Genomic DNA, 12,746 nt, shown 5'->3' on the forward strand with positions numbered 1-12,746 from the left:
TTTTTTTTGGTTTTTCTCCGGTACCGGGAACCGAACTCACGACCTTGCGCTTGCCAGGCAGGCGCTTTTGCCACTGAGCTAAATCCCCAGCCCCTAAATTTGGAAATTTAATGACATTATAATAAATCATTCTTGGGAGAATGAAAACAAAATTGGAATTACAGACTACTTTAAAAATATCAAGCCGGGTGCAGTGATTTGAACCTTTAGTCTCTGGAGGGAGTTTGAGGCTGAGGTAGAAGGATTGATTGAGTATATGAGTTTGAAATCAGCCAGGGCAGCATAGTAAGACCTTGCTTCAAACAAAAACAACCACAGCAACAATCATAACAAGAACAACAGCAACAATAACAAATTACCACAAATCAAATAAAACAACAAAACAAACCCAAAAGATCAAAACTATTAAAATGTTGGGAGATTAGTTAATGAAGAAAAAAATCATAAAATGGGAATAAGCCAAGTAGCCAAATGAAGAGGCTAGAAAGAAACACAAAATAAGGATTTAAAAAACTGGTTATAAAACATTAATTAGGGTTAAGTACTAAACTCATGAAATCAGGAAAAAGGCAAATTGACAAATAAATATTAAGGAGATTATTTGAACACTTATACAATGAAAAAGCAAATCTATTGAAGTCTTAGCCAAGTAAAGAGACAAAACAGAAAATCTACACACAAAAAATAAGTCAGAAAAGAATATTATAGAGATACATGAAAGCTCAAAATGAGAATGCTTAAAATTTGCAAAATTAGAAGAAAAAGAAGAAAAAGAAGAAAGCTCAAAATGTGTATGCTTAAAATTTGCAAAATTAGAAGAAAATGTTAATTTTGTAATAAAATGTATTTTTATACTTGACATAAGAATGCAAGAGTGCAACTAAGCCAATAATTCTGGAGACAAAAAATTGTGATTTAAGTTATTTCTAAAATAAATATTGGGCTCCAGTGTTAATATTAATTATTTCAAATTTTTTAAAAATATGAAATCTTAAGTAATTGTAAGTTTTTTGAGTACTAAAAAACACGAAACATTTTCCATTCTTTTTATAAGGCTTGCATATGCTTGATAACATGATATGACAAAAATAAAATAAAAGTGGGCAAAGAAGAAAAAAGACACAGACAAGTTGCATTTATGGATACAGTTGCAAAAATGTATAAATACAATTTTACAAAATGGAATTAAGTTGTATTTTAAAAATGATCAGACAAAATGACCAAAGAGTCTTTACTTTGGGGCTTTAAGAAATGATTCACATTAGGATATGTATTGCTATAATTCATAGCATCAACATGTTAATGGAAACATGGAAATTTACGTCATTTTAGAATATTGTCAAACTGCATTTGATGACATTCACCATCCATTTCTTTACATACAAAGGGACTAGCTGGGCATTGTCTCAACCTCAGCATATATTGTCAAAGTAAAAGGTAAAAACCAGGTGTGATTTCAGCAAAATCAGAAAAAAAGAACATTCATGTTCTCTGTTGTTTATGATAGTACTCTAATAGCCAACACAGTCATACCAGAGAAAGAAAAAAAGATAAGAAAGAATCAAAACTATGATTTTCTCATTGTTTATCTAGAAAAATCTAAAATAATCAAATAAATACTAGTTATAAACAGCAAAACAAGGGTCTGATTACAAAATAAATGCATATAAAGCAATAATTTTCTAAAAACCACAAATAGAAAGTACAGAGGGAAGTCTGTTTATCTTAGCAATAGAAATAGAAACTAAGAATAAACCTAAGTAGAGACACAAAATCTTGGAAATCATAAAAGCTGTTTACATGTCATATCTAGTTTCACAGTGTTATTATTGAATTAGTTATAGTAGTATAATAAATTTGCCTATCAGTTTTTCCAAATTTCCCCTAAGGATGGTATTGAACATAAGTTTATTGCAAAGCTCTCAGAGTAGTGTTTAATAAACTGAAATAAATGTGTATCTTCGTAAGCTACTCTTTACTTGATTATAAATTTAAAAAGTACAGTACATGACTTTTCTTTAGATTCTGAATGTAGCTAGTGTCTCATCAGTGTCCATGACTTTGGTTTTGACAAGAAATGTCTCCCCTGTGTCCTGGTCATACTTTATTGTTTGCTTACTGTGTAGAATGGACAATATATGGCTGTTCAAAAAGGAGGGAGGGAGTGGACTGGGGATTTAGCTCAGCGGCAAAAGCGCCTGCTTGGCAAGCGCAACGTCGTGAGTTCGGTTCCCGATACCGGAGAAAAACCAAAAAAAAAAAAAAAAGGAGGGAGATTTATGTTTCCCAACCAAGCAATTTTTACACATGTCCCCTATGTACATTGTTCACCATGATGTCATTGAACTAAAATTATCAGATCTCATTTAGGTAGGCTCAATCTACCATAATGCAAAGTTCCGTCTAGATTTAATTTTCTTTACTAACAATTAGGTTTCTTACGTTTTTGCCAGTTGCTTTCTTTTTCTTGTGATGTCAGCCATCATGTCATGTTCTGAGGGTAATTTTTTCAGTCCTAAGAAAAGATAGACATTTAATGACTGTCAGGAAACCTGGGGCAGGTAAGTAAACAAAAAGACTGATTTTGCATAAGAATAATTATAACAGGTCATATGGAACTCATAATCGAAGCCCAGGGAAATATCATTCTCAGGTTGCTGGGAAAGAGTGTCAGCTTTATATTATTAGGAGTGGGTTTTTGAGTTGTTTCTCAGTTTAAATCCATAGTTGAAACTCTTGGTTTTTTTTTTTTTTTTTTTTTTTCCGGTACCGGAAATCGAACTCACGACATTGTGCTTGCCAGGCAGGCACCGTGCCGCTGAGCTAAATCCCCAGCCCCCATAATTGAAATTCTTGACCATTAAGAATCCCCGCAATGTGCTTTTGGTGGACACATAATATTAGTGCATGTTTATGAGATACAGTGTGAGATTTTGATTCATGTATATAAAAGGTAACAATAATCAATGTAAGTAATTAGGGCAACTTGAAAATAATTAGCATAACTACCTCCTTAATTTTTTATCACTCATTTTTTATGGTATGTATACTCGAGATTTTCTTCTGAGGATTCTACTTTGAAGTATATAATGTATTATTGTTACCTATATTCACGGTGGTGTGCCATGGGATCTTTCAATCTGACTGTAACATTTTACAGATTGGCAAACCTCTCCCCATCTTCCCCCTGGTCTCACCAGTCTCTGGTAATCACTATTCTAGTCTCAACTCCTATGAGCTCAGCTCTTTTAAGATGCCACTTAAGTGAGCCCATCCAATGTTTGTCTCTATGTCTTATTTCACTTAACATAATAGCTTCCACCTCTAATTCTGTGAATGTCAGATTTCATTCTTTTTATGGCTAATATTTCATCATATATAATGTATATATATCATTTTTGTCTCTATGGAAATGTGTTACATTATATGTATATATTATATAAGATAATATATAGATTGATTCCATATCCTATTTTAAATAGTAATGTAATAATCTTCTAGAGAGCCTCAGACTCTAGTGTGACTTGCCTCAGAGCATGTGGAACTGTCTCAGTTCCTCCTGTGTTCATGAAGTGTGCAGTGCTGGAAAATTCCCTAGGACAGCCGTAACAAACTGACTTCAGTAAGAGGATAAACGAATAATGTTTTTTTAAAAAGTGATTTACATGTGCATTTGTATATCAGGGGAAGAGAAGGGCAGAGCAAATGAAGATTAGAGTAGGAGAAAACACATGAAAATCAAATGAACAGAGTGAAAGGAATAGGGCCAGTCCCTTCTCTTAAACTGTTCTCTTTATTGCCTGCTGTGACCTGGAGGCACAATGCTGCTTTCCAGGTTCCTTGTACCTTCCCCAGTCAGCGTCCATAAGTAGTAAATCTTTCAGCTTACAGCACTTCCTATCGTGGTGGTATATTGAAGTTTTCACCTTTCATGCAAAGAACAAAGGGTTAGCCCAGGCTCCTAGGTCCTTGTCCTAGGATTCTAGGGAGAAAATAACTTTGAACTCCCTGTGCCAGAGCCATGGCTGTACAGACATAAAGTTAGCCTCTATAAACAATTCCCACTTGTGAAGGATGTCCTGGTCATAGGGTGGATACATAAGCCATCCTCCTGGTAAAGTAAGTATCTCATGAGAAGGAAAATATTATCATCAACATCCAGCTCCCCTTCATTTCCAATTAGTGCAAGTTTTTAGCAACTCTGGAATTAGAACCCAGTTTACTTGGAGGCTCACAAAATAATCAGGCTCCATATAGCACTGACACAAATGTATGAAATACTCATGAGTACTACGAAATGTCTTACAAATCAGCTTTAGAAGATGAAATGTACAAAACAGCCCAGGAACAGACTTGCAGAACAGAAAGGCGATCTAACACATTAAAACTCTATTTTACAATATCACCAGTTATTCTCCTAGATAACCAGAGAAATAAGAGCATATATGCAGTAAAAGACATGTTAGGTGTTGATAGCAGCACTGTTTATAGCTCTTAGTGCCCACTGACATAGAATGGGAAAACTGTGAACATATTTATCAATATCCATATATCTAGTGGGGTACTATATTACACAGAAAATAAATGGCCACAAAATATTGATACATTTCACAAATACCACAGTGAGAGAAAGAAGGAAGCCAAACACAATGGAATTCATATTGTTTTCATTAAAATAAAAAGGGAAACAAAACAAAACAAATTTTTCCAATTAGAATAGGCATAACTGTTACCTCTGGTATTGGTGATGAGAGTGAGGAAGGAAAAGAACATAAGGGGAGCTTGTGAGTGATAGTCATGTTCTTCTTTGTTAATCTAAATGATAGTTGAACGGGGTTATATGTGTTCAAATTGCAATAATACAGCAAGCTATTCATTCATTATATGTGCACTCTTCTATGAATATATTATAGTAAAATCTTTAGGAGGTCTCACTTTTAAAAGGTAAGTAGATATGAGTAGAGAACTGAAATTATGCATGAGAAATGATTGATTAGTCACTCATCTTTCTGGTCACCACCATGTCAAGCATGTTTCATTTTTCAACATACCACTAATGTCGTGTGTTTGTAACCATATTTCTAGCAATGAATTTATTTGCAAAGAGAAAGAGAAGGAAGAGATATTTACAGAAGCCAACACACCAAAGAACTATGCTGAAGAGATTTTTAAATAAGCATCAAATAAGTTATTACCTAAAATGACACCTGAGAGAACAGACATGTGCCTTTGAAAATAAATGATAAAGAACAGAAGAACATCATAAACCACTACATAGTCTCTTCTCACAGTGAAAATTAGTACACTTTATAATTTCCTGACTTGCCTAATTGGTAATTTTATTTCTCAGAAGGTAGGAGATTTAATGAGGGCAGCCTTGTACTGCATTCAGACCCATCAGGAAACAATTGTCCTGACAAGAAAGATTGCCAAATTCTCATTAACTAAGCATGTAGAAATAAGAGAAAGAGTTCCATGTGATTCAGTTAGTTTACTCTGGTTCTCAGAATCTATGAAGCACCTCAAACTCGAGTTCTTTCTGGAACTCAAGCGATTTTATTTTGCTCAGAAGCATCAATTTGAGTGAGAACTTGGAAAATGAGACAAGAATATGAGCCAGAGTTGGAGTTCACCAGCAAAGTAAAATAATTTCACCACCTTTCTGAAATACATTCGTAGGTAGATTTTCTTTGTTTTACTACTTTGGCCATTTTCTATTTTCTTAAAGCCTCACCTTGTATTGGTTTCTGTGGAAAGAACAAAATATAGACACCCAATATATAAATCTAATTTGATAACAATTTCAAGTGCTTTCTGCTTTGTTTCTTGATTGCTTTCATTTTAGAAGAATTCTTTTAGAAACTATAAATCAAAATTCAAGAGAGTCCAAAAGTAATATAATTCTAATGGTGAAATTTCAGGTATCTTGATAGAACAAGGGAAGAGATAAATTGACATGAAGACTTCTAACTTCTTATGATCTCAGTGCATAATTAGAAGTATACTTTGCTTATGGAGAAGACCTGTACATACCCTTGAATACACGAACAACCCATCGGCTTTGCATTTCTGATATGGGAATAGTGGCTCCTATTGGCTGGATTATGCCAATGAAAGCTAGTGTTGGTTTCTTTAGCTGAGGGGGGAAGACAAATTTAAACATGGAGCGCTGGCTGTCCAGGATTGCTGAGTCATCCTCCAGGAAAGGGAAAGAGAGTTTGTAGCCGGTGGCAAAGACAACAGCATCAATGCTCTCTTCAGTGCCATCTTCAAAGATGGCGGATGTGGCAGTGAACTCCTTCACATTTGGCTTTATCAGCACTCTACCGGTAATTATGTGATTTGCCAGGTCATCACCAAAGGTGGCCTGATGGCTGAGAAATCTGCATGACAGGAAATGTAAAATGAACTGAGTATACATTTTCTTCACAAAGAATTTATGGTAGGCAAATGTTCAGGAAACAACCATAGTATTTCAATAATTTTGATGCTCTTCATTGGTAGTCCTAGAAAGTTGATATGGTTTATTGGTTAAAAACCTCATTTGGAGAATCAGAACAGGATATCTATACTAGTCCTGCTGCTCAACAGCAATAAGTCATGCAGTACTTTAGCTTCAGTTTCCGGTACTGCAAGAACATAATGATATAGAATATAATAATATAGTAACTATATAAGATATAAGACCTATAATGATATAGTTATGTAGACATGGGGGATATCTTTGCAGATATATATATAGATATATAGATATATATCCAATAATAATATAGCTATTTAGGACATAGGAGTGATAATAATGACATAGGAACTGTAACAATGACATAACAGATCAATTGTGCCAATCAGATGAGAATGTACACTAAAAATATTTTTAGCAAGTAACAGTTTTATGGTATAATAACCCAATTATATAGTGCTAGTCAGGTGATAACACATTAAATATTTTAGATAATATTTTTATTATTAGCATATTCCTTTGCTCTTGATATCATGTAAAGGTTGATGTTAATTAGTCATCAATATTTTTCAAGTGTCTCCATAGTACAGTTGTATGATTTTAAGTTTGGATCATCAATGGGAAAATTAGTGTTCAGTGACACTCAGATCTTTGGCAACTCTAATGGAAAGCTTGAACTATGACTTAGCAGCAAGATGTCATATTCCCAGGTCTATATTATTATTAATGAGTATGTAGTCCATATTCTGAATAATTTCTCCATATAAAAGAAACTAGAGGCACCCACATTACCTTAGTTAGTCATGAAATTATGTTTATATCCTTGAGATACTTCACAAGACTAATTTTCTCTTGTTACTGACTATGTTAATTCAATCCTTTATTATTTCTTGGGAAGATTTAATAACTCTCTAGGGTAAAATAGGAGAGGAGCAAGAATGAAATTTAATTATCAGGTAGAGGAAATGGACCAAGAAAGAAAGTAAGAGTGGACACAGGTGAGAGAACTCAAGATGGGAGACATGGGACAAAAAGACTGGGCTGGGCTAGAGAACTGGCTGGGGTTGAGTGGGGTGAGACATAAGAGAAGTGTTTGGTTTACAATTACAGAATAAGCCTTGGATGCCATCTGAGGGTGCAGTTATGGGTGTGGATGGTGCAGACAGAGTAGAATAGGGGCCCAGGGCAGTGGAGGAGGAGGTCTGAATGCTGAAACAGTTACACATGCAGACACTGAAAATGTACTGATTGACAGGTTTGGAGCTAACTGTGGAATCATAGTGTAGAATTTAGGGAGTGAACAGGAAGAGTTGACAGATAAAACTGAGAGGTAGGAGCATGCCATAGTGAGATGGTGTGAATCTCAAATAAGCCAAGTATTTGACAGTTTACTCCCCTTCTCATCACCCCCACATCTCTTTCTTATATCTTAGTGGAGTGACCAAGAGCTACTTCAGTATTCTCTTTCAAAATAAATTCTTTCAAGAGCTAGAGACATAGCTCAGTAGTGTAGCACTCCTCTAAGCATAGTTACAGCCATCATTTGATCCTAAGCACTGAAAAAGAAAATCCTATGAAGAATTAGATTGATGCCTTTATTTCTTATAGCACACTACAGCTTATAGATTCTACTGTCTACTAGCTTAAAAGTATAGATTAAATCTTAGACCTTACCTGTGTTTGGGTTGCAGCCCATAATTGGCATGGTTAAACCTTGCATTTAACTTATTCTCTGCCCATCTGTTGATCAGGAATGTGGGCCAGAATTTTTGGACTGTACTATTGTAACGAGTGAAGAGTGTGACATCCATCGGATTTCCATTATCCCAAACCCGGGTCCATATCCATGTACCTCGTTTTGTGCTAATGAAAACCTGCAAGAGAGGAGTGGCCACCCAGTAACAGCTTTTTTCCTTATCACCCCAATCTCAGATACCACTTGCTTATTCTTCATGCTGCCCTTCCTGCTCCCTCACTCTTTAGCAGATCTAGTTATTTCAAATCCTTCCAGTTCAACTACTATTCGTCACAGACCTATTCCCTTTGTAATGTTTCCTCTAGTTCCACTGAATGCCTGGAATCTCTTACATCCCTATATGTGAAAAGAAATGTTAACACAAATAAGTTGTGTTGGGAGTTAGAAGTTAGTATCCCTACTCTTTCTAAGCTCTGTCATTCCATACTGCAGTACATATAAGGGAGACATATCTGAATACAGTCTCAGATAACAATAAAAATAAAATGAGAAAACTCACCCTGGGATTTTTCTCACATTACATTTGTAAAACCCCACAGAATAAAGTATAAAATGCATGAAAACCAGAGCGCATATTTTGAATTATTTTTCTCTCTATTTTGAATCATTTAGCTGAGACATCAAAAAAAGTTTCAGGGTTTCAGTGAAAATATGAGTTTCAGAGATCATTAATTGCAGAGATCTGTGACTCAGCAGTGTGCCCAGTTCAGAGAACATGACTTGGGTAAGGAGTTCTCATGCAGAAAACTTTAAGCATGGGAAATCTTGTCTCTGTTTTTTGGAAATCCTGAAGCAAAACAAAGAATTGACTTTGAATTATGAAATCATCCCTCCATATTCTTAAAGAGTCTATGATATACTATGAAGAGAAAGTTAGCTCCTTTTTTCTTACTCTTGATAAAATTCTGTCCCATTCCCAGTACTTCATTCATAAATCAGCAGTACATTTCTCCCCATGCATGTGTATGTTTTCTGTTTAAACTGTATTTCCCCTATGAACACTTTGCTGTTTTTTGTAAAATTCATTTCAGATTGAAAATTTCCATCTCACTGGGGTAGTTACACATATGAAATTATACCTAACTCTAGTTTGATTGTTTTATTTCATGACTCCAATGCATTATGATGTAGAAGACTACTATTATTGTGGTTTTCTTTATTTTTTTTCTCATGAATAGTCAATAAAAAAATGTGCCAGTGCCTTGCTGAGGTAGCAGGCAAAATCGGTATACCATCACTAAGCAACAGCAAAAGTCTGGACTCATGGGGGTTGTACTTTGAGTCGAACTTATGCCAAAGCACAGAATCAGTGTATAGTGCCAGACCTGTTCAGCAACATGACCGATCTCGCTAGCCACATCTGCTCCCGAATTCCCGATGCCAATCACAACTACTCTTTTCCCCACAAAGTCATCTGCGTGCTTGTACTCCCAACTGTGGAGATATCTGCCTTTGAACTTCTGGATCCCTGTAAGGAAAGGGTTGAATCCCCACATTACAAACCGAGATGGGAAAGGCTGCTGGGTCAAAATTCTCTCATAAACTTGAAATGTATGGTACTTAAATATCATCTGCGTGTGCTGCCAATATGACAGAGTGATGTTATCTAAGGAACAAAATATTCAATGACAAGGATAATATGATAAGAGCAAAATAAAAGTACCCTAGCACTTCCTTTCAAAAATGCAATTTTAGTTGATTTCTTGATAATAGCCATTTTCACTGGGGTGAGATGGAATCTCAGTGTTGTTTTAATTTGCATCTCTAGAATGACCAATGATGTTGAACTTTTTTTTTCATATATTCATTTACCATTTATATTGCTTTATCTGAGAAGTGTGTGCATTCATCTCAGATGCTCAGTTTTGGATTGGATCTTTGAATTTCACAGATGCTGAAGGGACTGTGGGGAAAAAGGAAGCTTTCTCCACTGTTGGTGGGAGTGTAGACCGGTGCAATCACTATGAAAATCAGTGTGGAGATTCCTAAAAAAAAACTAGGATTAGAGGTCCCATTCCACTCACCTATTTCCCTTTTGGATATTTTCTCAGAAGAATTAAAAACATCATACTACAGCTATACATGTGCACCCATGTTTATAGCAGCACAATTTGTCATAGCTAAATCTTGGAAACAACCTAAATGCCCATCAACAGAGGAATGGATAAAAAGATGTGACTTGAGACATTTGTCGGGAAATGGATACAACTCAAGACCATACTCATAAATGAAATGAATCAGTCTCACATGTGAAAACATTGTATTGTCTCCCTACTGTAAGAAGCTGAAAGAGTAAATAAGACCCAAACGTACACTAGATATTGTGAAATGGGAAGAAATTGCTCAAAAAGGAAATAGAAACTGGAATGGGGGAAGGGAGAAAAGAAAGAAGAGAAAAGGAAAAATATTTTATATATACATATGCGCACAAAATAGTTAAGACAGCTATACTACCAATTGCTATTAGTTTACTGAAAAGTAAGGTTTATGCCTATATTGTTTGATCAACTTTCTATGCCTGTATTTTGTAATATGAACAGCTACTTTGAAGATAGCAGTACACAGTGTACTAACCATTGTTATTCTCCATCTTGCTTTGAAATTTTATACCACTTTTTTCATTTTAGGACAGTAGTAAAAAAAAGAACAATAGCAAAATACCAACATCACAGACATAAACAAAACAAAGCAAGAACATTAAAGATGATACAGGGTTTCAAAACAAAATGATAGGCATTAACAGTTATTGTTACATTAGATATTGTTATCTTCAACTAAGTTGCTCAGATTACCAGATGTAAGAATGGAAGATTGTTGAAACCATTAAAGAGAATAAAACTTAATTATTTAAAAAACATTAGAGATGATACAGAGTTTCACTAGACAAGATGGTAGGAATTCACCAGTGGTTGTTCTATTGAATATTGTTGTCTTCAAATCAGTTGCTCAGATTACCAAATATAAGCATGCAAAATTGGTCAAAATATAAAAAATTTTAAGCATTAACCGTTCCTTTCAATAAACCACCAGACATTAGCAGTACAGTTATCTCAGCTATATATCTATATCTATATATATATACACACACATATATGTATGTATATACATATATGTGTATATATACATGTATGTGTATATACATATATGTGTATATATACATGTATGTGTATATATACATACATGTGTATATATATATTTGCCTCCCTTCTGTTTTTATTGTTTATTTTTCTTTTCTTTAAAATAAAAATGAAATTTTATATTTGCTCAATGTGATGCCTCTTACGAGTTTAGGAGCTTATAATATTTTTCTTGCTTTCTACTTATATATGAGGTAGCGTCTTCACTTTTTGTGATTCTGTGAAGGAATGCACAGCTGTATAAAGACCTTTAGCAGTATACAACGGGACTAATGCAAAGAAACTGAGTACAAACCATGTATGGAATTTAAATTTCAAAGTAATGATATTAAAATGGTATGTACCATTTAACTTTAATGGTATATGTTACTAAACAACGTAGTTTATAAGGTTACTGTGTAGAAAGGTTTTATATAATTTTCCTTTTTTGCCCAATCTGGTGTGTATTTTAAACAGAAAGCACATTTCAGTTTGTGCAGCTGCATTTCAAGTGTTCACAACTGACCTGCGGCTATTTGCTTCCTCACTGAACGATGTGAGCCTTGAATATTAGGCATTTAGTACTCCACGACTAACTCATTAGTATTTTAAAGCATTTTGAAAAAAAATCTGATTATATTAAAAATATTTTGTGACCTTGGCACAAATCCTATGATTATATTGGCATATTCTATTCATTGAGTGCCATGACCCTTAAAATGTATCCAGATTTTATCCTCCTTTTTGATTCCTACCACCATTGCTTTAACGAAGTCTCTGTTATCATCTCTTTATAAACTGTTAAAGAACCCCTCAAATTAATATTCTTGTTTTCTCGAGGGACTTCTAGTTTCCAGTTTCAGAGTTAATTCTATTACCTAATCTGCCATAACTGTTATAAAATCACCCTACACTTTTCTCTTTCTTTTTTTGAGGCAGGGTCTCACTATGTAGTTCAGGCTGGCCTTGAATTCACTATGTAGCTCCAAGTGGCCTTAAACGCATGATGATTCTCTTGCCTCAGCCTTCCAAGTGCTGGGATTACAGGGGTGCACCACCGTGTCTGACAGCCACACACTTTTTGTAGTCCCACTTTGCCACATAAACCCATGCACCCAATACCTGCTGTTGTACAGGTTTTAAGGCCCTTAGAATCCACAGACTTTTTTCCACACTCAGCAGCTAAATACCTGCAAAATCCTGTAAGGGCAGGTACTTTGCTGTGTAATGACCACTGCAGATCATGATTCCATCAAAGACATGAGTCTTCTGTTTCCCATCAGTTTCTACCACAACATCCCACTGGCCAGAGGTTGAAAAATCAAGGCGTTTCCTCACAGTGCACACCTTGGACTGGGGAGTAAGGAAAAAAGGCAACTTCAGTTCTAGAGCATTGTTCTCAGACTTCATTTTT

General features: G+C 35.0%; 1 protein-coding gene across 1 annotated transcript in view; it reads right to left on the minus strand.

Annotated features, from left to right (window-relative positions):
* The window catches only part of LOC102003218 (dimethylaniline monooxygenase [N-oxide-forming] 5-like), a 29,635-nt gene that overhangs the window by 14,850 nt on the left and 2,039 nt on the right, over positions 1-12,746 (minus strand). The window contains exons 3-7 of the mRNA XM_005398324.1: positions 12,523-12,685; positions 9,542-9,684; positions 8,135-8,334; positions 6,034-6,383; positions 2,443-2,515 (exon numbers count right to left, since the gene is read on the minus strand). Of these exons, the coding sequence (XP_005398381.1) occupies positions 2,443-2,515; positions 6,034-6,383; positions 8,135-8,334; positions 9,542-9,684; positions 12,523-12,685 (929 nt within the window). The remainder of the gene's footprint in view (positions 1-2,442; positions 2,516-6,033; positions 6,384-8,134; positions 8,335-9,541; positions 9,685-12,522; positions 12,686-12,746) is intronic.

This window comes from Chinchilla lanigera, unplaced genomic scaffold (assembly GCF_000276665.1).
Source record: "Chinchilla lanigera isolate Chin_1 unplaced genomic scaffold, ChiLan1.0 scaffold00061, whole genome shotgun sequence".
In the NCBI taxonomy this organism is placed as follows: Eukaryota; Metazoa; Chordata; class Mammalia; order Rodentia; family Chinchillidae; genus Chinchilla; species Chinchilla lanigera.